Here is a 26441-nt window from a genome sequence, read left to right as displayed (position 1 = left end):
CTCAGGCTCCCACTCTCTGGTGAGGTACTTTACAAGCAACGTCCTCTTTTAAATGGCTCAACTTACATCATTTTCATTGGAATAACTTGGAAAAAAGGACTGAGACAACAGCGACTATGCCCTCGATCACCAGAGCTGTATATTCACTGCCAGAGCTCCCGCGACAACGATCCAGACCGTTACGATTGTTATGTCTTGGATTGCCACGAAGCGGAACAGAATCCCTCCGAAATGTGCTCCAGGCTCTTGGATACGATGGGGTCGCCCATGGCATTGACTGGTGGCTCAACCATCCGAATACCAGCATGCTTTACTGTGAGCTCATGCAATTGAAGCTTCAAGACCGGGTACCCGAGCCTGAAGTCCTAAGAACGCGCTATTTCGATCGTATTCTCGCTGATGAAGAAGCCACAACCGATATTCCCGCTGCCTGGTTTGCCGAAGAGCTCTTGCAAGCATATCCGGATGCGATGGTTGTCCTCAATCGGCGTCGCGATGTGCAAGATTGGAAGAATAGCTTCCGCGCATCAGTCCTACCGATGATGCAAAGCTGGAAGTACTGGCTTGCAAGCTGGTTTAATGCAGAATTATTCTGGGGCGTGTGGTTGACCGACATGGGACATCGGAAATTCCTTTTCCAAGGGGATTTCGAGAAAAATGGCGAAGCTGCCTATCTAGGCCACTATTCGAATCTCGAGAAGATCCTTCAGGCGGAAAAACGGCCTTATCTTGATTGGTCTGTTGATGATGGCTGGTATGGTCCGCCCCCTTCCTTGTGTGTGACAGTCAAGCTGAGAAATGGATAGGGCACCGCTGTGTAGTTTTTTGAGCCTCCCGGAGCCAGATGCACCGTTTCCGAAGGGAAATATAGCCGCGGAGTTCGGCCCAAAACTGATGACTGTGGATGCCGCTCGGTTCAACAAAGCAATCAAAAATTGTCTCATACTGTTGTCCTGTCTGATAACACCTGTGGCTGTATGGTGGAATATGTAACGAGAGACTAGCTTTCCATGTACTAGTAGTATTAAGGCATCCTAATCTTTTACTCGCAAACCTGACCATATACCCTAATCCTATTGTAGAATGGTCGCTACTTCTACTACCACACTCACCGATACAAATAGACTAGGACCTATACTACGGCAAGTATCGTTCGGGTACCCCGATCTGCTGCGTACCGCAGCGAATCATTGGGCCCCCGTGGGCGGTGTGAGCAGCATCAAGCTATGTCATGCGGGGCCTGAGGCAGCACAAGCTTCTTTTCTCTTCTCTTCTCAGTCGCCCTCACGCACTTCGACTTATTACTGCTGGCATTGCTTTACCTTCGTCTCAGCTTCTATCCTCAATTCCTCCTCTACTCCCCCTCCCCTCCTCTCCCCTCCCTCCCTTCCCGATAATGTCGAGCCAGCCACTCCTCCAGACAGCTCCCGGTATGTTCCTTCCCCCCTCCCCTCCACTTCAGCAGCTGCATCGCCGCAATGCAATTGAACCCAACCCACCAAAATACCAACCGACTAACCCCATAACAAGGCAAACGAATCGCCCTCCCCACCCGCGTCGAGCCGAAAGTCTTCTTCGCGAACGAGCGGACCTTCCTCTCATGGCTTAACTTCACCGTTATCCTGGGCGGTCTCGCCGTCGGGCTCCTCAATTTTGGTGATCGCATCGGCCGCATCTCCGCCGCCCTCTTCACCGTCATCGCCATGGCGGCCATGATCTATGCGCTCATTACATTCCACTGGCGCGCGCAGAGTATCCGGCGTCGTGGACAGAGCGGGATCGACGACCGCTTTGGACCGACTATACTGGCCCTGGCTCTCTTGGCGGCCGTTATTGTTAACTTTATTCTGCGAATTCGTGATGGAGAGTCCGATTGATCTGGAGTGTGATGGCATTGCATTTTCTTCCTTTGTCTCCATGGCGTTTATCTGGAACGAGTCTTTTCTTTCGTGTTTGACTTTTGATTTCTCGATACATTTTTCTGTCCCGTACGATGGATCCAATTTTCTCGATGCTCTGCGAGCTTTCTTTTTCTCGTCCCCGGGCTGAATTCACGTCTCTCATGTTGGAATGCTGCCTTTTACACTTGTCGGCAGCTCTCACATGCGACGAGCTACCTTCCAATATGTACATTTTGCGGGATTTTTTCCAGGATATATCACCAGGGCACCGTATGATCAATTGAATTCCATTGATCACTCCGAGCAATAACCCGACTCTACAACCCTCCCATCCAGGTATCCCGCATCAATAAATTCCTCGTAATTCCAATAGTCCTGCTTATCGCCCTGGCCCACGACGGTCGCATTACTCCAGAACTTGGCCGTCCAGTAACTACTCCCCTGCGTGAAATGCTCAAAAGCCGACAGACCTGCACGCAGGTTCCTCCCACGCAGCGCCAGCGAGTTAGCGGCGCCAGCCTCCATCGCCCACTCGCCCACAAAAGTCGGGAACTTGCCATCACCTGCACTCACGCGGGCATCGGCACAAAGAAACTCGGGCAGATTGGCCGATGTCGAGTTGTCGTATTGAAAGTAGTAGTGGTGCAGGTCAAAGACGAGATTCGCCTCTCGCTCGAAATGCGGCGACCAGTACTCCTCATGCTTGAAGCTGCCCTGGAACATCACTGGCAGACCGGGGGCCGCAGCCGCGGCGCGGGCGAGCACGGCGTGGATGTACCTGAGCAGCCAGTCGGCGCCGTGGTCCGACAGGGCGTCGGGGGTTCCAAACGCCGAGAAGTCGTGGTTATCGGCAGGCTCGTTGATGGGCTCGATCGTGTACGCCGTTGGGTGGGGCGAGGTCTGCACGAAGTCGATCAGCGCGTCGACGGCACGAAGCGACCAGTCCAGCGCCGTCTCGTTCCACCACCATCCCCAGTGCCCCGTTGCTTCGCCGATGTCCAGTCCATTGGTCCCACCGGGCAGAGAGTGGATGTCCACGACGATGTGCATGCCATGCCGCTCGATGGCATAGTCCGCAATCCGCCGGAGGTATTCCTGCTGTCGACCGGAGTACAGCTGCGAGCCGGGCAGCTTGATCCAGGCGGCGTAGGTGGTGGGGATGCGCAGCATCTGCACGCCGGCGTGGGCGAGCTTGTCAATGTCCGCTGTGGTAATGAAGGTAGCGTATCGCTCTTCCAGGACGGGTCCGCACTGGGCGCCAAGGTGCGAACACAGACCCCATTCGTCTGATGCACCGCCAGAGTACTTTGCCCACCAGGCGGTATCAATGGTGGACTCTTGCTCCAGCCAGCCGCCTAGGTTGACGCCGTTGGCTCGGAAGGTGCGCCAGTCCACATACGACGGGTGTTGGCGCGGCGTGGCAGAGGCTGCCGGCAGGGTACCCAACAGGGCGACCAGGGGAGTCAGAGCGGCCGAACGCATGAGTGGGCGAGTCCGTTCAGGGTTTTGAAGGACCTGTCTCCGAGACCTTCTGCATGTTTATATGCGCTTAACAAGACCCGCGATCATCTGCCGTGGCCGCACGGGTTATCCTTCCCCAGATTCTCCGCATTATGATGGTGTTGTGTCGCGTCTCGCTGATTCGCCCGGAGATCCCAGATCGACAGGGCGTGGTCTGAGCGCCTGAGGCCGGAATCGGAAAGTCCGAGGGGTTTAGATCTGTCCAGTGCGTCGTGGGGATCCCGAAATAGGACAGTAATAGGCTGCCGGGCGCAAGGGAACAGAGCCGCACACCATCCTCCTCAATCGATAGATAACAATCGATCGATAGTGAGTGGAACCATAGTGGTGACGTGTTTGGATACAGCGAGAATGATGTGATGCTCCACTCTTACTTCTGGCTGCCTGTTCCTCGCCCATTGTCCCCCTTTCTTTCTCTCTTCCCTCTCTCTCCCTCTCTCTGTCTGTCCGACATTCTGTCCTTCTTCTCTTCTCCTTCTTCTCCCTCTTCTCTTCTCTTCGTTTCGCTTCTGTCCTCTTCCTCCCTTCCCTTCCCTTCCCTTCACTTCCCTGATTATTGATTATTCATCCCTGGCCTCCAGCCCAACTCCCTTACTAATAGCCCTCGCCACTGTCTCTCCCCCCCGATCCTGTAATCATAACAACTCCCTTCCCTGGCTCTTCCCATTCCGGTCGCTCCCTACTCTCTCTACCTCTCACCCCCAACTCCTCAACCACTCCACTTTTTTCTCACGGTCGGACGGTCCAGCCCAGTCCACGTTCATTCCCTCCTTATTACCACGTAATACACTTCTTATCTTTCCTGGAGCGCATGGCCTTCTTCACAGCGCCCCTTTAACTTCCCTCCGATCGCTCGTTCTCCACCGCTGCCGTTCCCGCCCGGCTCCGGCGCACTCTCGCATGGCATGTTTCGTTTGCTCCCCTGGTCCTCTGCAATCGGAGGGAACAAGGTGATGGCGGAAGAGGTCACGATGCTCGCCACACCCTCCTCCAACTGCTCCATGCCGGGAGTTAACGGTTTGTCGCTACCCCGGCTGAAGCGCAAGCGATCCGATTCGGACGCGGCCACCGACGCGCCCGCCCCGACCAGACCACGCACACAACCGCCAGTCGCCAACACTCTGCCACCAGCGCCGGTGTCGCAGCCAGTCGTCTCGAAACCGCTCGCCTCGCCGCTCGTTGCTCCATCCACCCCGGTCGCATCGGCGCATCCGCCGGCGCAGGTCGCCGCCACGGGGGCCCCGGATGTGAACCAGCTGCGCGATACCATCACGGCCCAGCTGAGCTTGGAGGTGCTGCTGAAGCACAATGAACTGCGTCTCATCGACCAGGAGATCGCCAAGTGTCAGGTCGCACTGGAACAACTGCGACGCTGCGCGGAGATCCCCTACCCGGGATCGCTTGCCACGGGCATGTCGTCGACTGTCAGCTCTGGCGTTGGTGCGTCGGTGTTGGTACCTGGAAAAGGACCTGCGCCGATATCTCCAGCGCCCTGGGGGGTCACCGAGGGACCATATTCGCGCCACTATGCGCGCTGGTTGCTCCCTGACCCTCGCTTCGATGGGGGTGAGGTCGACCCGGGTCTTGCCTCCATCGGTGCCAACGGCTTTCCGCAGGTCGAGGGCCGGTCAACGCGCGGCAACCCGGTGGACATGGGCTCGCTGGCGAGCAAGACGCGTCCTCAACGGGGTTCGGCTAGTGCAAAGCTGCAATCTCTGCCCAGTGGTTACCCATTGATCAAGGAGAAGGCGGGGCCGATGCTGATCCGGCGCAAATCGGACGGCGTGCTCGTCAAATTAATCTGTTTGGACTGCCGACGGGACAACTTCTCCAGCACGCAAGGATTCATCAACCACTGTCGCATCGCACACAACCGCAACTTTGCCAGCCACGACGCCGCGGCGATGGCGTCGGGTGAACCGGTCGAGGTGGATGAGGCTGGTACCGTCATCGGCGGCCGAAGTGAATCCACCAGCGCTCCGGTGGCTCCTGGATATGTCCATCCGCTGATTCGATCTACTCAACTGCCTTCGCCTTCGAACTCCCTCACCACTCCCGCCAAGGACTCAGTCACTCCTCAGCGACCGTCTGACATGAACGCGGCCGCAACTGTTGCAACACCGCCCGCGACAAGACCATCGGTTCGCGAGCAGCGCCGACAAACCGAACCAGCCAAGATTTCTGTCAACCCTTCATTTCTCGCCTCTCCCGCGACTCCTCACTTGTCAGCCTTGATGCGGGACCGCGGTGTCGGTGTGGATATGGACCAACTGGTGGCAGATGCCAAGACACCTGTGTACCTTGATGGTCTTTCCGATAGCGAGGACGATATGGATACGGACGATTCTGGGCGACCGTCCGACTCCGGTTTGGAGGCGTCTCAACTCGGAGCACGCGCTGGTCGACAGCCAATGCGCATGCCCACCGCACAAGCCGCATCGCAGCGCTCGGAAGGCCACAAGGGGCTTAACCGAAACCCGCACGACGCGCAATCCTTGGAAGAATCAACACCGTCTCGACCACCGCATCACCTCCAGCCGTCATACCTCTCAGAGATTTCCTTATCAGACACGCCTCAAGCAATTCAGCCTCGAGAAGCAGACCATATGAGTCACCCGGCAAACCTCAGTCCAAACACGCTAGAGTCGAATCAAGCTCCGAGCTTGGTGAGCGACGACGAGGATGATTTTGAAGCAGGCTCTGAGTCCGATGGGCCCAGCTCTTCCGAGGCAGGCGACCACGACCAAGATATCGGTCACATCGAGGTGGAGGGCGATGAGCGCACAGCCACTCCGTCCACCGCGACCACCGAAGCCAAGCCCGGTCCATCGCTGGCGAGTCCTGCTCCGTCCGCGCCGCCGAAATTGTCCAAACCCTTGAAGCGAAGCCGATCCAAGAAGAACATTCCATCGATGATGCCTGCGTTTGACGACTCCGATAAGGAAGACAAGCACGTCAGCTTCGTCCATTCCGATGAGAACCCCAAATCCAAGCGCGGGCCCAAACCTGCTCCATCTGGCCGGTAAATACCAACACCCATCTCCAAAACTTCACTTCTTGTTTTGCTTCAAGACTCTCTTCTCTTCTGATTCTTGTGCCTCATGCCATATGTGGCTTTGTTTTTTTATTTTTTATTGCCGAGAAAATGGACGGTCTGCTTTCATGTTTCGGTCTGGATCGTGTCATCTTGATGATGGCTGACGGTGATGGATGATGACTCTGATTCCTTTGATGATGTGCCTGTACCTGATAGCTGTGTAATGAAGCCTTTCCATGGCTATTCCATGGATCCGAAGCGTGTATGTCTGAGATGGGAGTAGAGTGGTGACTGTAGGGAAAGAAAGTGTAATTCACGTCGTCCAAATGATCTTCCGTAAGATTACAGTGGTTTATCGGCGATGACGATCGAATCTTAGCTTCCTATTTGTTTCTCTTGCTTCGACCACCACCAATTGCTCCGCCACTTCGCTCCGAGCCATAGGTCCATTTCTGCTACCCTCGGGCTTGTACTCAGAAATCCTTTCGCCGTCCGAGAAGACAGCGCGTATCCCTCTGGTCTGACCGCATTTCCGCGGACCTTGCGACACCTTCCAGGTCAACGACAGCTAAGCTTTCGTCAACCTCGAAATGGCTATCGACACAGACGTGGTGGCTGATGCCCCCAACCGAGAGTCAGAGAAGCAAGAAGACGGCTCTATCCCCCTCGTTGGAGACGCGGACGAGAGCGAGGATGAAGACGAAGACCCATCCTATGACAAAACCTTCCACCCTCACCGAATCACTCTTCCCACCTTCCGCCGCTTGCTCGCCTGCTATGCAACCACTGCGGAGCAGGTATATCGGCGCAAGATGATGATCAAGTTGCAGCCCAAGCCGACAAAGGGGTCGCTGGCCAAGTCGAAGAAGGGGGCGGGCTCTGCGTCTGCCACCGCCACAGGCGCAGCTCTGATTCAGAAAACGGATTCCAATGCCGCTGAGGAGCTGTATATCCAGACTGAGACTGACAAATATCTCGAATTAGACCAGTTGCGGTATGAGGGGCTTCCCAAGAAGGTCGCGGAGAGGAAGACAGGAGATGATGGGAAGGAGAAGAACGGGTATTTGATTAAAGACGAGTTGGTTTCTATTATGGAGTGGAAGCTGTATGTTGGCGTCTTGTAACTATATGTTCCATGATCTAACCATTCACCAGGAAACACGGCGTGGCCCGTCCCACTCTCATGGGATATATCAAAGCCAACCAGGCCAACCTCGTGCGAGAATCCACTGCCACAGCGCTTTCCGCACTTCCTACCGCAGACCCCATGCTCTACCCAGACGAGGCATTCCCACGACCTAGTCTGGACGCACTCACTAAGCCACTGCGCGGCATTGGCCCCGCCACAGCATCATTGATCCTGTCCATCTCCACGGCTGAAGGCGATGCCTCGCACCAAATACCATTCTACAGCGACGATGTGTATCTTTGGCTATGCCTAAAGGAATTCCCGGAGCCCGAAGATGCGCAGAAACCCCAGTCTTCGATCAGCAGCGGCGGAGCAAGCGTGGAAACAAACCCAAAGAAAAAGCCATCAAAGTACAAGCGGCCGAACGGAGAGCTGAACATCAAATACAACGTGAGCGAATATCGAGAGCTGTGGAATGCCTCGTGGGAGCTTCGCGAGAGATTGAACCGCAGCATGGGTACCTCCGGCCAAAACGATGGTGAAAGCGAGGAGGACGAGGCTGCGCAGCCCATTTCTCACAATGATATTGAGAAAGTAGCCTTTGTGCTTCGCAACGTCGCCTTCTCGGGCTTCTACCAGGATCAAAATCCAGAGACTCTTTTAAAGGCGCGCACGAAGATTGAGAAGGCCAATCAGCCTCCTCCGGATGATACGCCGAAGGGAAATAAGATCAGCAAGAAGCGGAAGCATCAGGAATAAAGATGAGAAGGGTACGGGGTCTCGCAATAGCAAGAAGAGCAAGCGGGATTGAGGCGTGATCTGTCGAAGGAGTTATGGATGGCATACGTTCGCTCGTTGAATATAATCCGAGCAATTATTTCCATATCATATTGACATGGTCTTTCCAATGCAGTGACCAATGGTAAATTAGACTATCCTGTACACATGTAAAGGCCAGGACAGTATGCAAAAACAACAACACCAATGAAAATCCATCAAAGTCCCTCTACAGGGCAACACCAAGCCCCATGCCCAGGAAAGCCAGCCACATCCCCGTCTCCGCCACACGGTTGGAGACCGCAGCACCCTGCGACGGGCTAGAAGTAGCAGACAGCCCAGTCAGGCTCTTCGACGGCTTCTCATCTGACGACGAATCACTCTGCTCGGTGTGAGTGGTCGACTCGTCAGAGCTGCTGACCAGTCCCGTTGAGGTGGAGTGTGCGGCGCTCGAGGTGGCCATGCGAGTCATGCTCACCGCTGCTGTCGACGATACACCCGTGCTGGTGGCGACATCGACCGCCTTGCCCGAGTAGGCTCGCGCGTTGGCGCAGTTCTGTTGCCGGATCTGTTGCGCACCTAGACGCTCCGAGTCTTCGGGGCAGTTGTTGTAGCAGCTTTTGACGGTGTTAGTGTGTTTCTCTCTGGTTGGGTCGCAATATCTGGGGTGTGGGAAGCCACTCACTCCACGACATTCGTGCTGTGTGTGCACATGCATTCCCAGTCTCCGGTGTCGCAGTTCTCGAGCTGGAACTTCATATCCGTTATGCATTGGTCCACGACCCTATAGTTTGGAAGTGTTTGATGGTTAGACAAGAGCTTGATAAAACACGACGTGTTAAGGTAAACAAGGCAAGACATACTTCTGCGCGGCGCACTTCGAGTCGCTATCAGCCAAGGCCAGACTGGCCGAGGCGGCAATGATGACAGAGATAGCGGTTGTGTAGCGCATGGTGATGGTTTAGTTTTCGGTAGGGATGGGTATCGGATAGAGAAAGAGAGTGTGAGATAGGATGAGATGAAATGAGATGGTATGGGAAGGGGAGAATGAAGGATGATTGGAGAAGATGAAAAGAAAATCAGAGTCAACCGATACAAACAGCTCAAATATATGTTTATTGATCCTTGGCCACCTTGGCCATAACATTCCATTCCATAATCGGAAGCGAGACAGCTGAATATACAAATTTCCTATTTGGGGATGGGGGGTGCGGCCCGGATTTCCGCAACCAGAAGTATAAAAGTGGCGGGGGCACTGTGTGTTACCCGCTGAGAGAAAGCCATACATAAGAGACTTTGTTCCAATGATTCTTAGAACACTGCCAATCACCGGAATCGGAAATTGCTCGAGTGCACCCCCTTAATTCACGATGAGTGGTCCGTCGCAAACAGACGCCCACATAAAATAAGCATAATGGCCCGGTGTGGCGGGGAGATCTGATCTGCATTACTGCTGTGGAAACCGGAAGCGAGGGCAATTCTCAAGCAACAAAATATTGGCTGCATTTTTGCGGGTGTCGGGGTGCAAGGGGCTCGGAGTCTTGCATTCCCGTTAGAGTCTGGGGGAGCATTCTTCGTTGCCATGCCCCCTTTGTAGGTCTCTCGGTTGGCCAATGGAAGGTATTCCAGCATCGACTGACCATCCTCCCAGCCTCGATGGGCTTTTTGAGTCGATATCTCTCTTCTGTAGGGAGGACTAGGGAGAAGTTTTTTCCGACAAGAACGTCCAGCCTTCCTTGGGTATTTCCTGGTGAAGCTGTTCGCTCGGCATCGGTCCTCTCGTGCTGCAGGTCGAGGGGTGGATTAGGGCTACGTCAAGAGGTACAGTTTGGTATACACTTGAAGACTTGAAGAGCTTTAGTCTATAGTTGATCATTCATTCCGTAGATGTCCATCTATCAGGATCACATCTAGAATACATATCGGGTGCAGGCCACATCAGTCCAGACTGTACACTACTTACAAGCCCTTCGCCTGCTTGGCCTCAGCGAGAGCCTCCTTCAGCGCCGCCAGCGCGTGGTCAATATCATTGCGGTTGGGGTCAGTCACACTGACACCCATGTGGCCAAAGCGGATGTACTTGGTGGCAATCTCCTTGTGCAGGCCGGCTGCGAAGATCACGCCGCGCTTCAGCAGACCAGGCAGCACGTCCGGCGGCGTCAGACCCTCGGGCAGGTACATGGCGGTCATGCCGTGGGCCTGGGAGTCCGGGTTGGCCGCCAACTGCTTGAGACCCAACTCGGCGACGGCAGCCTTGACGCGGTCCGACTCACGGGCGTGCACAGCGATGCGCTCGGAGACGGGGCGGGCGGTGATCTGGCTGAGAGTGGTGTGCAGGGCGTGGACCAGCTGGGTGGGAGGGGTGGCGAAGTACGAGGGCTTGAAGGCCTCGTAGTTCTTCATGATGGGCAGCCAGTTGGCCATCGAGGCGTAGTACGAGCCCGGCGGGGTCTTGCGCGACTGGGAACGCTGGATCGCGCGGCCGGAGCACATCACAATGCTCAGACCGGGCGGGCAGCCGATGGCCTTCTGGCTGGCCGTGACCACGGCGTCCAGATCCCACTCGTCGAAAGCGATCTCCTCCGAACCCACGCTGCACACGCCGTCCACCACCACCAGAGTCTCGGGGCTGACCCGGCGGACGAGCTGCGTCACGCCCTTGATGTCGCTCAGCACGCCGGTCGAGGTGTCGACGTGGGTGATGGTGATAACTTTGTACGGCTTCGCCCTCAGGGCCTGCTCGACCTGTTCAAGGGAGTGTCGCTCGCCGATAACCGCCTTGAGCTGCGTCACTTGGGCACCGTATGTTTCCAGGCAGTTGCCGAACGAATCGCCAAAGTAGCCGTTGTTGAGCACCAGTGCGTTATCGCCCCTCTCGATCAGGTTGGCGGATACCAGATCCCAGCCTAGGGTGCCGCTGCCGGAGATGACGAACGGCTGGGCGGCGGGGTCGGTCGACTGGAACAGCTTGCGCACGAGGGTAATGGCCTCACCGAAGACCTTGGCGAAGCTGGGAGAGACGTGGCTCTCGCTGGGAAGAAGAAGAACGGCGGTTAGCAAAGGACATGCTATGTATGGGATGAGGGCCAGGCAGGGTCGACTCACGCATAGTGGGCCATGGACTGCAGCACGGCATCGTCGAACTCGATGGGGCCCGGGATGAGCAAAGTGTTATGAGGGGCTTGGGCAGACATGATGGGGGATGTGGGAGGGGGAGGAAAGTTGGAGAGGTCGACGGGTTTATAATCGAGGTCGTCGGAAGGCAGGGAGTCTCTCTCGGACGAGAAGGGAGTGTTAAGCTCAGGCAACGGCAGGCGCTGGTCCAGGTGTCTGGAGATCAGGCTCAAGCGTTGCGTAGTTGTTCTGGGTGCCAGCTTTTCCGATTCGCGGCGCTCCGACCGCGGGGCAGCTGAGTGATGATCGTGGATTCCCGAGGGAAAGGGGAGAGGGATCGGGGATCGCCGCCGATGTACTGGACCGGGGGTAGGGGGACTAGTGAACGACTCTCCTGCTGATATAGTAGGAGTAGGGTGGTCCAAGTAGTAATGGAGGGATTGCGAGGAATGAAATTGACTGGGGATCTCGTTCCTTTTGAAGCGAGCTGTCTCCATCCCCAACAATTCTGCTCTAGTTCATCGGGAGGTTCCGCCCGACTCGCGGCGAGGGTATACAACGCCCAGGACATGTCTCTACGCGGTAGCTGTGATTCTGATATGATGGGATTGGACGATTCCCTATTCCAGCCTGCTCTCCATTTCTTTTTGCTTCATCAATAGTCCCTCCATTCATTCCTATTGTGGGCTCTCTGGCTCACCGTATGGGGATCGTATATCCACCTACCCCTACGCTTCACCAGCTCAATTCATTATCCCCCCTCTCCTGAACCAACACTGACTCTCAATCGCCTCCGATCTCACCCATTGAACCCCCCAGCAGTCTGGGGATTGCGCTGTATGCACCATCCTACCGCTGATTCTCCTCCCAGCATCGCGGCGACCTCCGCAGAGATCGGAATGCATTGATCGGATGCACCATGCCCTGGACTGGAATCTCCAGACCGAAGTTCTCGCCCGAATCATTCCTCTTCGGCCTGACGAGCCAATGCAATGAAGCGTGCCTTTGAACTTACTACATTCGGATGGGCTGCTAGGGCTGCTGACGTAATGGCCGTCGTGCTTCCCCGCGAGTGCCTGTGAAGCAGCATCACCAGCGATCACCTGGAATGAGCACCATCGTCTCCACCATTCATTATGACCGCCCGTCTGGTCCTGGTCATCGGTGACCTGTTCATCCCCGACCGGGCGCCTGTGAGTCCTCTCGTCCGGGTCACCACTCCCCCGCAGCTAACCCTCCTCCGCCCGTAGGACCTACCAGCCAAGGTATGTGTGGCCGTGGACGGATCCCACTACTGACCGTCACTAACTCCCTCGCTTGCAGTTCCAAAAACTCTTAACCCCTGGCAAGATCGGCCAGATCCTCTGTCTGGGCAACCTGACCGACCGTGAGACGTATGAGTTCCTCCGCCAGGTCGCCCCAGACCTGCAGATGGTCAAGGGCGACTACGACGTCGACTCGCCCAACCTCCCTCTCTCCAAGATCGTCACACACGGCAGTCTGCGCATCGGCTTCACCCATGGCCACACCATCATCCCGCCCGGCGACGCGGATGCGCTCCTGATCGCCGCGCGCCAGATGGACGTGGATATCCTGCTCTGGGGCGGTACGCACCGGTTCGAGGCATTTGAAATGGAAGGCCGGTTCTTTATCAATCCTGGCAGTGCGACGGGGGCCATGAGCTCCGGGTTCTGGCCCGACGGCGAGGAGCCCACTCCGAGTTTCTGCCTGATGGATGTGAGTTGGCCTTCTTGGGTCGAGGGATTGTTTTCTTTGCCAGTGCTAACCCTGACCGATTGCAATAGATTCAAGGCGATGTCCTCGTGCTGTACGTCTATCAGCTCAAGACCGATGCCAATGGCGTCGAGAACGTATCCGTGGAGAAGGTCTCCTTCCGCAAGAATCACGCCCCGGCTTCGTGATATTGATAGATAGACAACCACCCTTTCCCCATCCTCTCCTTCTTTCCGACTTGTATATAGTTTCCTTGAATTCCGAGTCCTGATTTTCTCTCAATTCAACTCCCATCATGATGATACCTGGAGGTCCAGTTCTGCTGCCACTGCGTACTATATAGATGGACCAAGGCAAGAATGGAAAATAAATGAACCAGTTACAGCCAGATCGATTCGGCGATCCTCACTCGTTTCCTTCGTGGTTGTATACTCCATCTTCATTCCTCCCTTGCCCAGGTGATCGCACTAGTCCCAAAAGAGCAAGCCTCCCCAGTTCCTGCACCTCCAATCACTTGTCCAGTCTCCAACTCTCATTCCCTGCTGCCCGTTGCAGACCGACCATCTACATTCGGGGTTTTGTGTGATCTTTCTATCGGTGTATTTCCCGTGTCTCGGCCCGCCGCTCTAATCTCTGCGCGGAACGAAACGAGAGCTCTGATTGCTGCCCTCACCCATCCACCCCAATTGCGACGACCTGATACTCAACCCTCTCAATCGATTTTTTTTATCACTCTGCCACCATGGCTTCCGAACAGACTGAGATGAAGGACGAGCAGCTTCCCCCGCAGGAAGCCGGTGGAGATGACGAGGTGCGTGTGGGCAGCGATGCGCCGAAGCAGAATCCTCCGTTGCGACGTCGCCCCTCCTCCCCCCTCCTCTCTGGACCAAAAAAATTGCGCGCGCCTCTGCTAACATGCTCTCGTTCCCTGCAGGAGGAAATCGCCGCGATGAAGCGACGGGTGGCCGAGATGGAGTCCGAGGCTGCCAAGTTGCGCGAGATGCAACAAACGCTCGACCAGCAGTCGGAGAACCTGGCAGAAAATAAAGAAGAGATCGATGCGCGGAGTGTATTTGTCGGCAATGTGGACTACGGCGCCTCGCCCGAGGAGATCCAGGCGCACTTTCAGAGCTGTGGCTCGATCAACCGCGTGACGATCCTGCTGGACAAGTTCAGCGGCCAGCCCAAGGGGTATGTCCAATGCTCTGCTCCGAGTCTCCGCTGCAAGGACCCTGGTGTACTAACTATGTGGCGTCGCAGCTATGCCTACGTGGAATTCGCAGAGCCGAGTCTGGTGGCCCAGGCGCTGGTTCTCAACGAGAGTGTCTTCCGCGGTCGCAATCTGAAGGTCCGTTTCTCGCTTCTTTCTGCTGGATGTGGTCGGCGCTGACATCTCACTCATTCTACAGGTCGTCCCCAAACGCACTAACCTGCCCGGCATGAACCGTGGCCGAGGCCGAGGTGGCTTCCGCGGCGGCCGGGGTCGTGGCTCATTCCCTCGCGGCGGCTATCGTGGTGGCTACCGGGGCCGTGGACGCGGCTACGCCCCGTACTAAGAAGTGTACTAAGAAGGCTTGCTGGATGCTGGTTTCCAGGTTGATCTATCCCTTTTCATTTCTCCGGATATGGCTTTGGAGTTGCGTATGGACTTGTGTATAATACGAGAACGAGCACGAGAACGAGTCAAAAAAAGAAAAAAAGCCTCAAAAGAAGGTTGTATCTCGGGCGAGACTAGAAAAAAAAAGCAGGATGTAAACGCCAGTTTGTAAGGACCCAAGCGTCAGCAAGTCCAAGGAACTGAGTCACTAGTTTCTAAGTCGCTGCCTGAGCCTGACTAGGTTTATTCTTATCGCTCTCGCCACTCACACCGGTCAACCCGCCCGCTCTTACGGATTACGTACCCCGTTGGAAAAGCCTCACGAAACAAGCAACAACGAACCGGGCGCAGTAAGATCGTGGCTTCAGGGCCTTTGGTGTTGCTAGGCCAGGCGTAGCGTGCTCAGCCCCCTCCGTAGTGGGAAGTACAGGACAAGTACCTCGCCCATAGTAAACCCATACAGCGGGTACATGGACCATACCCACCTGGCCTGACAGCATTACCGGAGCCGTTCCACTCCTCCCTCCTTCGCCTCCTCTTCATCCTATCTCGACTCATCATCACTCTTCCTCCTCCCCTTTCCCACACCCATCCACGCCTCCCCCGGTTCCATTCTTTTCTCTCGGGACTCTTTACTGGACTGGCGACCTCCCCTTTGGTTCTTTCCCCCATCCCCCTCGACGGATGTGCGCGCCGCGCTGTTCTGCTTAGGCTTGATTGATCGGCCTTTCGCACCGGCTGTGAATCACTGCAGGGCATAATGGCGTCCAACTTGCCAGCGTACGCTCCCCTGCTCCTCCCTTGTCAACATATTGGCCCCCTGCTAATCCTGTTCGTTGAATTGCAGCCAACCGAATCTCCGGGTCACGAGTAAGATCGCCTTTTGAGTCTGCAGGCCAGCGGGAGGCTGCGGGGTGCTTTCTAGGCCGGCAACTAACACATTCTCGACAGTTATCGCGGCAGACGGTCTCTACAAGCGTGATGTCTTCCGTACGTCCTTTCCTTCCTGGGTTGCTGTTGCATCACACCCGCCTAACCGCCATCCTAGGATTCCCTGATCCGTTCGCCGTGGCCACCATCGCTGGAGAACAAACACACACGACATCGGTGATCAAGAAGACGCTCAATCCATACTGGAATGAACCCTTTGATTTGTACGTGCCGCCAGTGTCTCCCGAGGGGACGCGTGTTAACCACCATCGATGTTGCAGGAAGGTCAACGAAGATAGCATTCTCGCGATCCAGATCTTCGACCAGAAAAAGTTCAAGAAGAAGGACCAGGGCTTCCTCGGTGTCATCAACGTGCGCATCGGAGATGTGATCGATCTTCAAATGGGTGGTGATGGTATGTACTAGGATCCATAATCCGTCATGACTTGCTCGGGCTAACCTCGAGGGCTCTCGTGCCCGCCTGCCCCCCTACAGAAATGCTCACCCGGGATCTGAAAAAGTCGAGCGATAATCTTGTCGTGCACGGCAAACTGATCATCAACCTGTCGACAAACCTCAGTACCCCGCATCCGAGTCAGCCGAATGGCCTCCACCGTCAGCAAGCTCAATCATCAACCTCCAGTGGCCTCGTCCCGCAAATTGCTGCCCCGACCTCCCAGGCACCGCCAGGCCCCACCCAAATCGATGTGTCGGCGGCCGCTGCGTCGAGCTCCTCGCTGAACCAGCGGACGCCTTCAACCGGCCCGCCACCCCCCATTAGTGCCGGAGCGAATGGTGCCGCTGCTGCTGTGACCGGTGCCGCCGCCCGCACTAACCCCAGCTCCTTTGAAGATAGTCAAGGTCGGCTGCCCGCTGGGTGGGAGCGCCGGGAGGATAACCTGGGACGGACGTACTATGTGGACCATAACACAAGGACCACTACCTGGCAGCGGCCATCAGCCAACTATAGTGCGCAGGCTCAACGCTCGCAGAATGAAGCCACCATGCAGCGCGAACGTCGGGCCCATGAGAGCCGAATGCTTCCTGAGGATCGGACTGGCGCGAATTCTCCGAATCCACCGGATGCGACGCAAGCTCACACTCCGCCGTCAGGATCGTCGGCCAGCAATGCTAACGCGGTTTCAATGATGGCGACGGGTGCCACCACTGCTGGCACAGGAGAGCTTCCTCCAGGGTGGGAACAGCGGAACACACCAGAAGGCCGACCCTACTTTGTCGACCACAATACTCGGACCACGACCTGGGTTGATCCGCGCCGGCAGCAATATATTCGCATGTTTGCTCAGGGTCAAGCCACTGGTGGGAACAATACCACAATTCAGCAACAGCCTGTTTCGCAACTGGGTCCGTTGCCCAGTGGTTGGGAGATGCGTCTAACCAACACCGCTCGGGTGTACTTCGTGGACCACAATACGAAGACGACCACCTGGGACGATCCCCGACTGCCCTCATCACTCGACCAGGGTGTTCCGCAGTATAAGCGTGACTTCCGACGCAAGCTGATCTACTTCCGATCCCAGCCTGCGCTTCGCATCTTGACTGGGCAGTGCCACGTCAAGGTCCGTCGCAACAACATCTTCGAGGATTCCTATGCCGAAATCATGCGGCAGAGCGCCTCGGATCTCAAGAAGCGACTGATGATCAAATTCGACGGGGAAGACGGTCTGGATTATGGTGGTCTTTCTCGGTATGTCTTTGCCACCAGAATAACAGTACGAGGGATGGTGCTAACGAGTTGAACAGTGAATTCTTCTTCCTCCTTTCCCACGAAATGTTCAATCCCTTCTACTGTCTCTTCGAATACTCCGCCCACGATAATTATACCCTGCAGATTAATCCTCACTCCGGCGTCAACCCGGAGCATCTCAACTATTTCAAGTTCATTGGCCGAGTGGTTGGCCTGGCCATCTTCCATCGCCGCTTCCTGGACTCATTCTTCATCGGAGCCTTCTACAAGATGATGCTGCGGAAGAAGGTCAGTCTCCAGGACATGGAAGGTGTGGATGAGGATCTGCACCGGAATTTGGCCTGGACTCTGGATAATGACATTGAAGGGATTGTGGAACTCACCTTTTCGGTGGATGATGAGAAGTTTGGCGAGCGTCGCACTATTGATTTGATACCCAATGGCCGGGACATCCCCGTCACTAACGAGAACAAGGCACAGTACATTGAGTAAGTTTGTCTCGCATATCTGCCTTTACTGTCCACTGACCCAGGTCTAGGTTGGTTACGGAGTGGAAGATTATGAAGCGGGTCGAGGAGCAGTTCAACGCGTTCATGTCGGGTTTCAACGAGCTGATCCCCGCGGATCTGGTCAACGTCTTCGACGAGCGCGAGCTGGAGCTACTCATCGGCGGTATTGCCGATATCGACGTGGACGACTGGAAGAAGCACACCGACTACCGCGGTTACCAGGAGCAGGACGAGGTGATTCAGAATTTCTGGAAGATCGTCCGCAGCTGGGACGCCGAGCAGAAGTCGCGTCTCCTCCAGTTCACCACCGGCACGTCGCGTATCCCCGTCAACGGATTCAAGGATCTCCAGGGCTCTGACGGGCCTCGACGATTCACGATTGAAAAGTCTGGCGATCCTGCTGCGTTGCCTAAGTCGCACACATGGTACGTTTTTGACTTCCCATTTCTTGAAAGACACACGCCGCTAATACTTTTGGTTTTCAGCTTCAACCGTCTTGATCTTCCTCCGTACAAGACGAACGATACCCTGGAGCACAAATTGACCATCGCAGTGGAGGAAACGCTTGGTTTTGGACAAGAATAGAGAGCCCCCCCCGGCAGCCTCACCCTGAGCAATGCAGTGCAGATCATCATGCCCTGGCCACTTCCCATTCTGGCTTTTCTTGTTCTCCTGTAAACAGCATTTTGGCAATTTTTCATTTTGCCTAGAGGCCACATAAGACCAACCAGGCCATCCCGTTCTGCGCGTCGGTCCCGCCTCTCCTATCCATCACCCTCTTCCTGACGAACCCATCTCTTTCCCTCCCTTCTCATCACCCCGTTTTCTCTCGTTCAAACCCCACCGCACCATGTAGCGGCATCTCCCATCCCCCAACCATCCACCCTTTCCTTTTCGGCTGTTCCGTTGCAACTACACGATCTGAACATCTCGTCTTCCTGGGCGTGATCGAAACAAAGAGTAGCGAGGCGCGCTTATTATTGTGTTTTTTGGGCTTTATGTTTTTCCCTCTGTTTTACGCTGTTTTACCCTGCCTGCTTTCCTGCTCTGTCCCGGCGTTCGATTGTGTATATAGGCTATGATTGTCTCTGTATCATCCGTGGGGGCTGAGTACCTGTACCTTTTTTGGTTGAGTTGAATGCAACTCGCCAAAGCGAGATCGATATTCTTTGTTTTCTTTTGTTTTCCTCTCGATCGGAGGCGTGTTGTGTCGAGTCGATGTAAAGGATGAGTGGACTTTAGGGGCATTGCATCAACCAGTCGTACTTGTAGTGTATAATAACGTGTAGTGCGTGGTGTGTAGCATTTAGGTATCCTCTCGTCTTAAAACATTCATTCTTAGTCGCTATCTTCATCTATCTGGACTAGATGGTGTTTTCGTCTGGTGGTGGCTAAAGTATATCTACTCGCAGAAATATATAACAGCACCACCACACCAAAACCAAAGTATTGAGCACAGATACATCACGATAGAAAACTTTATAAAAAGATAATATAAAAGCCAGAATGCAATGACTGTGGCTATGTACGAATAGCTCCCCTACCCCATCCCACCAACAGAATACAAGCGCAGATAATAGAAGCCACAAAAAAAGAGAAAACAGAAACTCCGGGTGCCATTATGAATATACGACGAATTGCTCCGGCCATTGTTATCCAGGGTCTTCCTAGCATCAAGACCCGAGAAAATGCATACAGCGGGGGAGATCTGCACACGCTTTCTACTTGAACAAAAGGACACGCTCCACTTGGTTGAACGTTACTGTCACATGCAATATCGACTTATGTCTCGGCCTCGCCTCGGCGCAGCGCTAGCAGGGCGCGGACATCCGTGACGTACTGCAGAGCCTCCAGCATGGGAACCAGATGGAGCAGGCCGTTGTCGGTTGGGTCGTTGATCCAGCCTTCGATGGGGATAGCGTTGTCTGGTGGTAGTAACCAAGTTGTCAGATAATGAAAGCAAGATTATAGAAAGAAAAAGAAGACATACCCTCGTGGAAGATGTAGCTCATCGGGCTGTTGTCTAAGATCATCACCTTGCTCAGATCCGGCTCGACAGAGCTCAGGTCCTTGATGTATGCCCCGTTGCGGAATGTGCAATGCTGCCGATAATAGCGGGCCTGGAAGTACTTGCGCTCCTGCTCGAGCCAGTCGATCACGGGGTCGGCGTATTCTTGGACACTAGCTGTGAAGATCACAAGCTTGTACCACTTGCAGATCTTGCGCAGGAAGTCATCGCAGTGCGGTCGCTTGTGCACATAGTACAGAATCGGATGCTGCGGTCCCAGCGTGGTCTGTGGCCCACCGGGAGACAGCGCCGTGGTCATGGGCATCGAGAGCTTGACCTCAACCATATGGCCGCTGGACATACGGCCGCCCTTGGCGAGAGAGTGGATGAGCGTCTCGTCGAGGTCTAGCACCAGCGTCTTCTGCGGGATCTTGGCATTGCGCGGCGCAGGGGTGTATGAAGGGAGTCGTTGCGGGAGGAGTGGCCGCGGCGGTGTTGGAGAGTGGGGGTATTTGGTGATGCGATGGACAGAGGGAGAAGTGGGAGATTTCAAGCTGTCCAGGTTGACGGCTCCCTGGAGTCGAGTGACACCCTCGGGCATGGGCGGCCCCATATCAGCGCTATTATTCCGCCGCTGTCTCTGCCGTTTGAGGGACTCTTCATTGTGAAGCTTGATTCGTATGGACCGGCGCGGTGTACCCTCTTCTGAAGCTGGATCTGGGTCGGGAGCATTCGACTTGGGAGACCCATTCTTGCTGCTGGTTAACGCTTTGCGGCTCTGACGGTCTGTTTCGGACTCTGATGTGCTTGATGCAACAGAATCGCGGGATGTCTGGGGCCTCAGCTTGCGGGTTGAGCCACTGCGATGTCGACCTTCTATCCCCTTTTCTGACCGGGTCGCTGGACCGGTACGGGATCTCCGTACTTTCCTGACTGGGGCAAGTAGTGAGTAGCGCCCTTCATCGTCGCGGAAGCATTGGGCGACATATACGCCAGGGGCAGCGAGAGTAGACAGAATGAACCGGATCGTCTCAGTAATCGCATCAACGATGCGCTTGGTGATCAGATGCCACGGGCTTCTGAGCGCAATTGTAGCGGCATCCTGGTCGTCGTGCAATAATGGTGTTTTCTCGTCCAACGTATGTGTTATCTCCTCCTCTTGGTCTTCTTCCCCCGCGGGCGATGCGGCGCCGTCGTAGCCGTGTTCGGGGGTGAGGGACCGGAAGTTATTCTCGCTATACGACCGGTTTTTCGCCAAGTTCCCCGGACGCCAGATCTCGCCCTGGGAGTGTGATCGTGGCCGTGTAGAACTGGAGGACTGGCCGATGACTCGCGAGGACAGGATGTTCAGCGAGTTCATCTTCCAACAGGGCCTATGAGAGGGCGCTGAGGTCTAACAATGAGAAGAGCGAGGGCAACGAGTCATCAAAAGCCCTTGAGACAGTCCATCGAGGGTCGAGTCTGCGTGAGGAAGAAGAGGGGGGAAGGATCGAGGCGCAAGGTGGCTAGGAAGTAGTAGCCCTAGTAAGCTGAGGAGGATGAGGTTGGGGTCTCTCCGAACCTCGGAACAACGGTGGGCGCGAGCAGGTCGGAGGGGGTCTGCCGCGGGGTTTGAAGATGGGGGGAGGTAGACGGAACAGCAGGGATCCGAGACCTGGAGTGAAAGAGTAGCGCAAAGAGAGACAGGGAGAGAGAGAGACTAGAGGAAGGGACGAAAAGGAGCCAAAGGATCACACGCGTGGGGAAGCGGAAGCAGGTCGAGCGGCAGAAAATAATGACTCGCTTTGTTTCTCTTCACTTCCTTCACTTCCTATAACTACCTCCTGCTCCTCCCATTTCCAATTTCAGCAGACGGCGACTCCCTTCCAGATGCCGTCAACGTCGCTGGCCCTGACGCCGGGCCTGGCCTCGTTCCTCAAGTCGCTCAAGACCAACCCGATTGACACATCGATCGAGAACCTCATTTCGTGCGCTCCCCGCGGCTGCCAATTGGAGCCAGCAAGACAACACCACTAACATTCTACTTAGGCTGCTCAAGCGACGACAGATCCGACACTCCCGGTCATGCGCTACAGCAACCGCCTACCTGCTCTTGCGGGTGATTTCAGCATGTCGGACTTCGGATCCAGTGAGGCTCATCGAGCGAGTGCAGAGTGTGGGAAGACGCTTGGTGGCAGCGCAGGCCCGCGAGATGGTGGTGGGAAATATTGTGCGCCGAGTTCTGGGATTGATTCGTGACGAGGCGGAGGATGATCGGGACGCTGAATTCGCGCTCAGCGAGGCTTCGGAGAGCCAGCCTCAGACACCACGGGCACTGGATGGTGAGTCAATTCTTTAGTGTCATAGCTTCACACCGACATGGACTAATATAGAGCAGACACATCATTCCCTTTGGATAGAGACTCGCCTTCGGTGCGGCCAGACGGCGAACGGTCTTCATCCCGGCCCCCTCTGACTTCTATGTTCAGTCTGCTCTCCCACCCGGAGCCAGAGGCCTCGCTTCCAAGCACACCAGGCTCTGTTTCTCCCGGTGGCCGGGGACCCGGCCAAGGCAGCAAAGATGTGCGGGCAGAAGTGTTGGAGGGCATCAATGAGATCATTGACGAGTTGGGCCAGGTCGACGACCAGATCGCTGCTTATGCCTTGGATCACATCCACTCCAATGAGATCATCCTCACACATACATCGTCGACCACGGTGCAAAAATTCCTCCTCAAGGCCGCTGCCAAGCGCAAGTTCACCGTTATCCACGCGGAATCTTTCCCCAACAACCACGAGGCCACTCATGCTACTGTCAGCGGCACTACTAGCAGCGAAGACGAGCTGATGAGCGTGGAGTCCTTCCAGAAGCCGCTGATCGCCCTTGGCATCACCGTCATTCTCATCCCAGACTCTGCCGTCTTTGCTCTGATGTCCCGAGTCAACAAGGTCATCCTCGGCACGCACTCTGTACTCGCCAACGGCGGTCTCATCGCCGCAGCAGGCACCCGCGTCATTGCTCGCGCCGCCAAGGTGCACCAGACCCCTGTTGTGGTCGTGAGCGGTGTCTACAAGCTCAGCCCCGTTTATCCGTTCGATTTCGACTCGCTCATTGAGTACGGCGACGCAAGCAAGGTCCTCTCGTACGAAGACGGTGACCTGGTCGACAAAATTGAAGTCCAGAATCCGTTATATGACTATGTCCCTGCGGAACTGGTCGATCTTTACATTACGAACCTGTACGTGTTGCTTTTGGATACTGTGCGGATGCAGTTGCTAACTAATATCTTTCTACAGAGGTGGCCATGCGCCGTCGTATCTCTACCGGATTGTCTCTGACCATTACCGCATGGAGGATATCAGCTTTTGAGCGAGGTCGTGCCGGTGGCTGTCCGCAGGGCAGGCAGCATGAGACCAAAAAAGTGCAGCAACGATACCCGAGAAATAATGATGCGCGACGATCGACATGTGGGCGTCTTTACTCTAGGCAGGGGGGCATTTCCTAGACGGGCTTGGGGTGGGATAGATATAGATGCAATATGACCAACTACCACACCATGAGATCCTTAGGTGCCCGTTCATCCGTATCTACGAATACTTCGGGGCTTATCTACAGCCTAGGAAACAAGTGAACATCATAGCGCCATCTCTTATTTCTTTCTGGAGTATCAAAAAAATCGTGGTAGTTCGCACAGTCGCATCCCCATCACGTTTTCCAGACAAAAAAAGCCCGCCGGTGTGTCATATTTCCAAAAATAGAGAGTTCTCATGAAATCAAGGCGCTGATGAGGCGGGCTTTCTGTCCGGCACCTTTTTCTTCCTTTCCCGTCCGCGGCATTTCGTTTAAGAGCGGGGCTTCTCCTTCTTCTCCTTCCACAGGGCGAGCAGACTGACACCGGAGACCTTGACGACCTTGAAACGGACACCGGGAATATCACCCTTGGCCTTACCCTTACGACCGAAACCGGCCAGGAGGACCTCGTCGTTCTCGTCGATGAAGTTCAAGCAACCGTCGTTGGGGACTGTAGCGGGAGTTGTTAGCATCTTTCTCTCTTTTTCGACTCAATCCTCAGAGAACACCGAGGAACAAAAGAGAGGAAACGCACCGAAAGCAGCGACCTTCTTGCCGTTCTTGATCAGCTGGACCTTGACACACTTCCGAATGGCGGAGTTGGGCTGCTTGGCCTCAACGCCGACCTTCTCGAGGACGATACCCTTGGCGTGCGAGGCACCACCGAAGGGAGAGGACTTGTAGGCGGTTCCGAGAAGGCGCTTCTTGAAGTGCAGATCGGCCCAGCGCTGCTCCTTGCGGTTGGCCTGGAGCTTGCGCGCAGCGTTCAAACCACGGGGCTTGCCTTTACCCATGTTGGAGGATGATGTGATCGACGGTCAACTGGGAGACAGAAAAAGGTGTTAGTCTTGAATAATTGGATTGTGTGTGTGATGATGATGATGGGAGTGCAGTCGAGGTGGGTTGTCGATGGATGGATAGTCGAGTTTGGGGATCTGGGTTTTTTTGTGTGTGCGTGCAGATGGAGATGGGATAACCAGATAGTTTGTGTATTCGAATGGTTGTGTAGAAAATCCCGAACGAATGGAAACGTACCTGGGAAAAGGGTTGCTGTCGCCAAAGGCTGATGTTGTCGTGGAGAGTCGAAAAGTCGAAGGGAGGCAGTCCTGGATTTGCCTTGGTTCCGTCTGAAGCGGCGGCTCCCGTGTTGTGTGCCCTAAGCGAGTCACGGGACCGTGCTGATATAATCCAACAGGCGGACGATCTCGCGCGATAAGAGTCACGTGATATATACCCGTATCAACGCCGTCGATAGCGGGCTGGCCCTGGACGACCGGACCGAAGTGGTGAGCACCCATCCCTTTTGATGATGAATGATCAGTCGCGAAAACCGCGCGGCCCTCAGCGACAGCCTCCCCCTGCTCTGTTCCAGGGCCCTCCCTCCCACAATGCATCCAACATTTCTCTCTCCGTTCCGCCAGTGGCATCTTCGCGAGGCACTCCTGCCGGCAGCCAACCACCACCCCTGCAGCGCAAACGCGCAACAGGCGAAGCAGTGGTAGTAGATAATCGCGGCTTATTGTCACCATTTGCTAGGCGGAGGCCGTCCAAAATTGACGTCGACGGCTCCGACGCCGTGTGGCAGGAGATGCAAAGCGCGCTGTCAGAGGTGGACCTCAGCGCCGTGACGACCGAGAACGTCTACGGCGAGAGGCACGCACAAGCGCTGGAAGACCTGCGAATGAAGCAGCTCAAGCTTGCCCAGGCGTGGGCGCGCAGCGAGGCCGACGACGAGGTTGCCGACCCTAGTCACAGCGTGAAAGAGGAGGAGAGTGCTCCCGGGAGGAGTACCTCTCGCAGTCGGGGGTCTGTGAGAGGACAAAGCCATGACGCTGCGGAGCGCAGGGCCCCTTTTGATGGTGTCTCGCATCACACGTTGGATGAAGAGACGGAGAAAGATATTCTGCTGGCGCGCCGACGACGAGAAGCTAATGATCGTTACTTTGATCGCGTCAACCAGGGCGTCTTGGATGTGGTGGCCAAACTGGAGGAAGTGGCTCAGGCCATGCGCATCGTGGAGCGCGAGAGCAAAGATATTTGGAGTGACTCTGAGAGTGTTGCTACGGCGGTATCGTCGGCGGCGTCCGACGCGGAGTGAACATTCCACCACAACTATGTGCCAACTTTCTTACCTGCCATGGGTAAATAATATGGTGGAGCGTTGCATCTTATCAGAGCAAAACTCGATTGAACACACCACTGTTACGCCGTTACGATCATGCGCTGGACGCTGCAAAACATTCCATCGCCGGACGAGCCTCTTTTACGAATGCATGTAAACTATTGAGAGAAACATAGCAACTTAATTTCATAAGGGTATCCAAAACACCACAGCTCCCAAGCCCAAGTACACAGAGATGTAACAATGCATCAAAAATAGCAAGGAAAGTTTTCGCTTATTCCTTCTTCACCAACCGCAGAACAGCGCTCCACCCTTCAACAGCGGTACTCCTCACATCCTCCCAACGACTCTCGTATGCCTTCCTCGCCAGGATCTCAACCTCTTGGTTCCACCGATGTTTGAGAACCTCTTTCATCGTCGGCGGCTGCTGGGCCGCCGATCGCCGCCGGTCCTCCATATCCCGGAGATCTTTTTCTTTCGGCGCAAAGCGCCGGTCATAGGCACCTGCAGAAGAGGCGAGCCAGTTAATTTGGTCGACTTGTTCGCGGATGGCTCGGCGCTGCTCCAGGCGCGTGGAGCGGTGCACTTGCACGGTTATGTAGAGGACGGAGGTGGTGAGGGCGAACCCGCTGAACTGGGGGACATTAGTCTTAGTTTCGGTGGTAAGGGGGGGAATAAGGAAGATATACAAAGCCAGCGAAAAAGCCCATTTTCGGCCAAGTCGAGAGAAAAAAGAAGAGGTGTGTTGTCGCAAAGAAGAGTTCTTGAAGTCGGCGGGCGGTGGAAGGTCTCCGATTGGCTTTT

The 26441-nt window shown here is 55.4% G+C and overlaps 15 protein-coding genes across 15 annotated transcripts; 9 read left to right on the top strand and 6 right to left on the bottom strand.

Annotated features, from left to right (window-relative positions):
* Window positions 1-116: 116 nt before the first annotated feature.
* Window positions 117-993, top strand: N7510_007535 (sulfotransferase family protein; the record flags this gene model as incomplete). Its single annotated transcript, XM_056979460.1, has 2 exons — window positions 117-775; window positions 807-993. The coding sequence occupies 2 exons, from the start codon at window positions 117-119 to the stop codon at window positions 991-993; spliced, it is 846 nt and encodes a 281-aa protein (XP_056832503.1).
* A 403-nt stretch (window positions 994-1396) lies between these two features.
* On the top strand, window positions 1397-1877 carry N7510_007534 (putative vacuolar transporter chaperon Vtc1; the record flags this gene model as incomplete). Its single annotated transcript, XM_056979459.1, has 2 exons — window positions 1397-1430; window positions 1531-1877. The coding sequence occupies 2 exons, from the start codon at window positions 1397-1399 to the stop codon at window positions 1875-1877; spliced, it is 381 nt and encodes a 126-aa protein (XP_056832502.1).
* A 318-nt stretch (window positions 1878-2195) lies between these two features.
* N7510_007533 (uncharacterized protein) lies at window positions 2196-3383 on the bottom strand (the record flags this gene model as incomplete). Its single annotated transcript, XM_056979458.1, has 1 exon — window positions 2196-3383. One exon carries the CDS (start codon window positions 3381-3383, stop codon window positions 2196-2198), a length of 1188 nt encoding a protein of 395 aa, XP_056832501.1.
* A 944-nt stretch (window positions 3384-4327) lies between these two features.
* Window positions 4328-6448, top strand: N7510_007532 (uncharacterized protein; the record flags this gene model as incomplete). Its single annotated transcript, XM_056979457.1, has 1 exon — window positions 4328-6448. One exon carries the CDS (start codon window positions 4328-4330, stop codon window positions 6446-6448), a length of 2121 nt encoding a protein of 706 aa, XP_056832500.1.
* A 601-nt stretch (window positions 6449-7049) lies between these two features.
* On the top strand, window positions 7050-8347 carry N7510_007531 (uncharacterized protein; the record flags this gene model as incomplete). Its single annotated transcript, XM_056979456.1, has 2 exons — window positions 7050-7564; window positions 7615-8347. The coding sequence occupies 2 exons, from the start codon at window positions 7050-7052 to the stop codon at window positions 8345-8347; spliced, it is 1248 nt and encodes a 415-aa protein (XP_056832499.1).
* Window positions 8348-8594: 247 nt separating this feature from the next.
* Window positions 8595-9317, bottom strand: N7510_007530 (GPI anchored serine-threonine rich protein; the record flags this gene model as incomplete). The annotated part of the gene is made up of 3 exons (XM_056979455.1): window positions 8595-8982; window positions 9051-9149; window positions 9229-9317. The coding sequence occupies 3 exons, from the start codon at window positions 9315-9317 to the stop codon at window positions 8595-8597; spliced, it is 576 nt and encodes a 191-aa protein (XP_056832498.1).
* Window positions 9318-10324: 1007 nt separating this feature from the next.
* On the bottom strand, window positions 10325-11874 carry N7510_007529 (alanine--glyoxylate transaminase; the record flags this gene model as incomplete). Its single annotated transcript, XM_056979454.1, has 2 exons — window positions 10325-11396; window positions 11471-11874. Coding segments are annotated over 2 exons (1476 nt in total), but the record flags the coding sequence as incomplete, so codon positions are not given.
* Window positions 11875-12615: 741 nt separating this feature from the next.
* Window positions 12616-13401, top strand: N7510_007528 (vacuolar protein sorting-associated protein 29; the record flags this gene model as incomplete). The annotated part of the gene is made up of 4 exons (XM_056979453.1): window positions 12616-12672; window positions 12730-12744; window positions 12803-13216; window positions 13285-13401. 4 exons carry the CDS (start codon window positions 12616-12618, stop codon window positions 13399-13401), a joined length of 603 nt encoding a protein of 200 aa, XP_056832496.1.
* A 554-nt stretch (window positions 13402-13955) lies between these two features.
* Window positions 13956-14769, top strand: N7510_007527 (polyadenylate-binding protein; the record flags this gene model as incomplete). The annotated part of the gene is made up of 3 exons (XM_056979452.1): window positions 13956-14404; window positions 14474-14561; window positions 14623-14769. The coding sequence occupies 3 exons, from the start codon at window positions 13956-13958 to the stop codon at window positions 14767-14769; spliced, it is 684 nt and encodes a 227-aa protein (XP_056832495.1).
* Window positions 14770-15570: 801 nt separating this feature from the next.
* Window positions 15571-18542, top strand: N7510_007526 (NEDD4 family E3 ubiquitin-protein ligase; the record flags this gene model as incomplete). Its single annotated transcript, XM_056979451.1, has 9 exons — window positions 15571-15590; window positions 15658-15680; window positions 15762-15800; window positions 15859-15964; window positions 16022-16155; window positions 16236-17448; window positions 17505-17936; window positions 17987-18382; window positions 18443-18542. The coding sequence occupies 9 exons, from the start codon at window positions 15571-15573 to the stop codon at window positions 18540-18542; spliced, it is 2463 nt and encodes an 820-aa protein (XP_056832494.1).
* A 1197-nt stretch (window positions 18543-19739) lies between these two features.
* nemA (Nem1-Spo7 phosphatase catalytic subunit NEM1) lies at window positions 19740-21325 on the bottom strand (the record flags this gene model as incomplete). Its single annotated transcript, XM_056979450.1, has 2 exons — window positions 19740-19882; window positions 19948-21325. 2 exons carry the CDS (start codon window positions 21323-21325, stop codon window positions 19740-19742), a joined length of 1521 nt encoding a protein of 506 aa, XP_056832493.1.
* A 509-nt stretch (window positions 21326-21834) lies between these two features.
* On the top strand, window positions 21835-23314 carry N7510_007524 (translation initiation factor eIF2B subunit beta; the record flags this gene model as incomplete). Its single annotated transcript, XM_056979449.1, has 4 exons — window positions 21835-21932; window positions 21994-22286; window positions 22343-23183; window positions 23242-23314. The coding sequence occupies 4 exons, from the start codon at window positions 21835-21837 to the stop codon at window positions 23312-23314; spliced, it is 1305 nt and encodes a 434-aa protein (XP_056832492.1).
* Window positions 23315-23787: 473 nt separating this feature from the next.
* Window positions 23788-24309, bottom strand: rps23 (40S ribosomal protein uS12; the record flags this gene model as incomplete). The annotated part of the gene is made up of 2 exons (XM_056979448.1): window positions 23788-23966; window positions 24051-24309. The coding sequence occupies 2 exons, from the start codon at window positions 24307-24309 to the stop codon at window positions 23788-23790; spliced, it is 438 nt and encodes a 145-aa protein (XP_056832491.1).
* Window positions 24310-24824: 515 nt separating this feature from the next.
* On the top strand, window positions 24825-25613 carry N7510_007522 (DUF5315 domain-containing protein; the record flags this gene model as incomplete). Its single annotated transcript, XM_056979447.1, has 1 exon — window positions 24825-25613. The coding sequence occupies one exon, from the start codon at window positions 24825-24827 to the stop codon at window positions 25611-25613; it is 789 nt and encodes a 262-aa protein (XP_056832490.1).
* A 298-nt stretch (window positions 25614-25911) lies between these two features.
* On the bottom strand, window positions 25912-26347 carry N7510_007521 (MICOS complex subunit Mic12 family protein; the record flags this gene model as incomplete). Its single annotated transcript, XM_056979446.1, has 2 exons — window positions 25912-26271; window positions 26327-26347. 2 exons carry the CDS (start codon window positions 26345-26347, stop codon window positions 25912-25914), a joined length of 381 nt encoding a protein of 126 aa, XP_056832489.1.
* Between the last annotated feature and the right edge of the window lie 94 nt (window positions 26348-26441).

The sequence above is a fragment of the Penicillium lagena genome (genome assembly GCF_028827675.1).
Source record: "Penicillium lagena strain IBT 129212 chromosome Unknown utg000005l_segment0_segment0, whole genome shotgun sequence".
NCBI classification, from domain to species: domain Eukaryota; kingdom Fungi; phylum Ascomycota; class Eurotiomycetes; order Eurotiales; family Aspergillaceae; genus Penicillium; species Penicillium lagena.
Note: the sequence above shows the minus strand (reverse complement) of the source record. Positions and strands in the feature narration are given on the sequence as shown.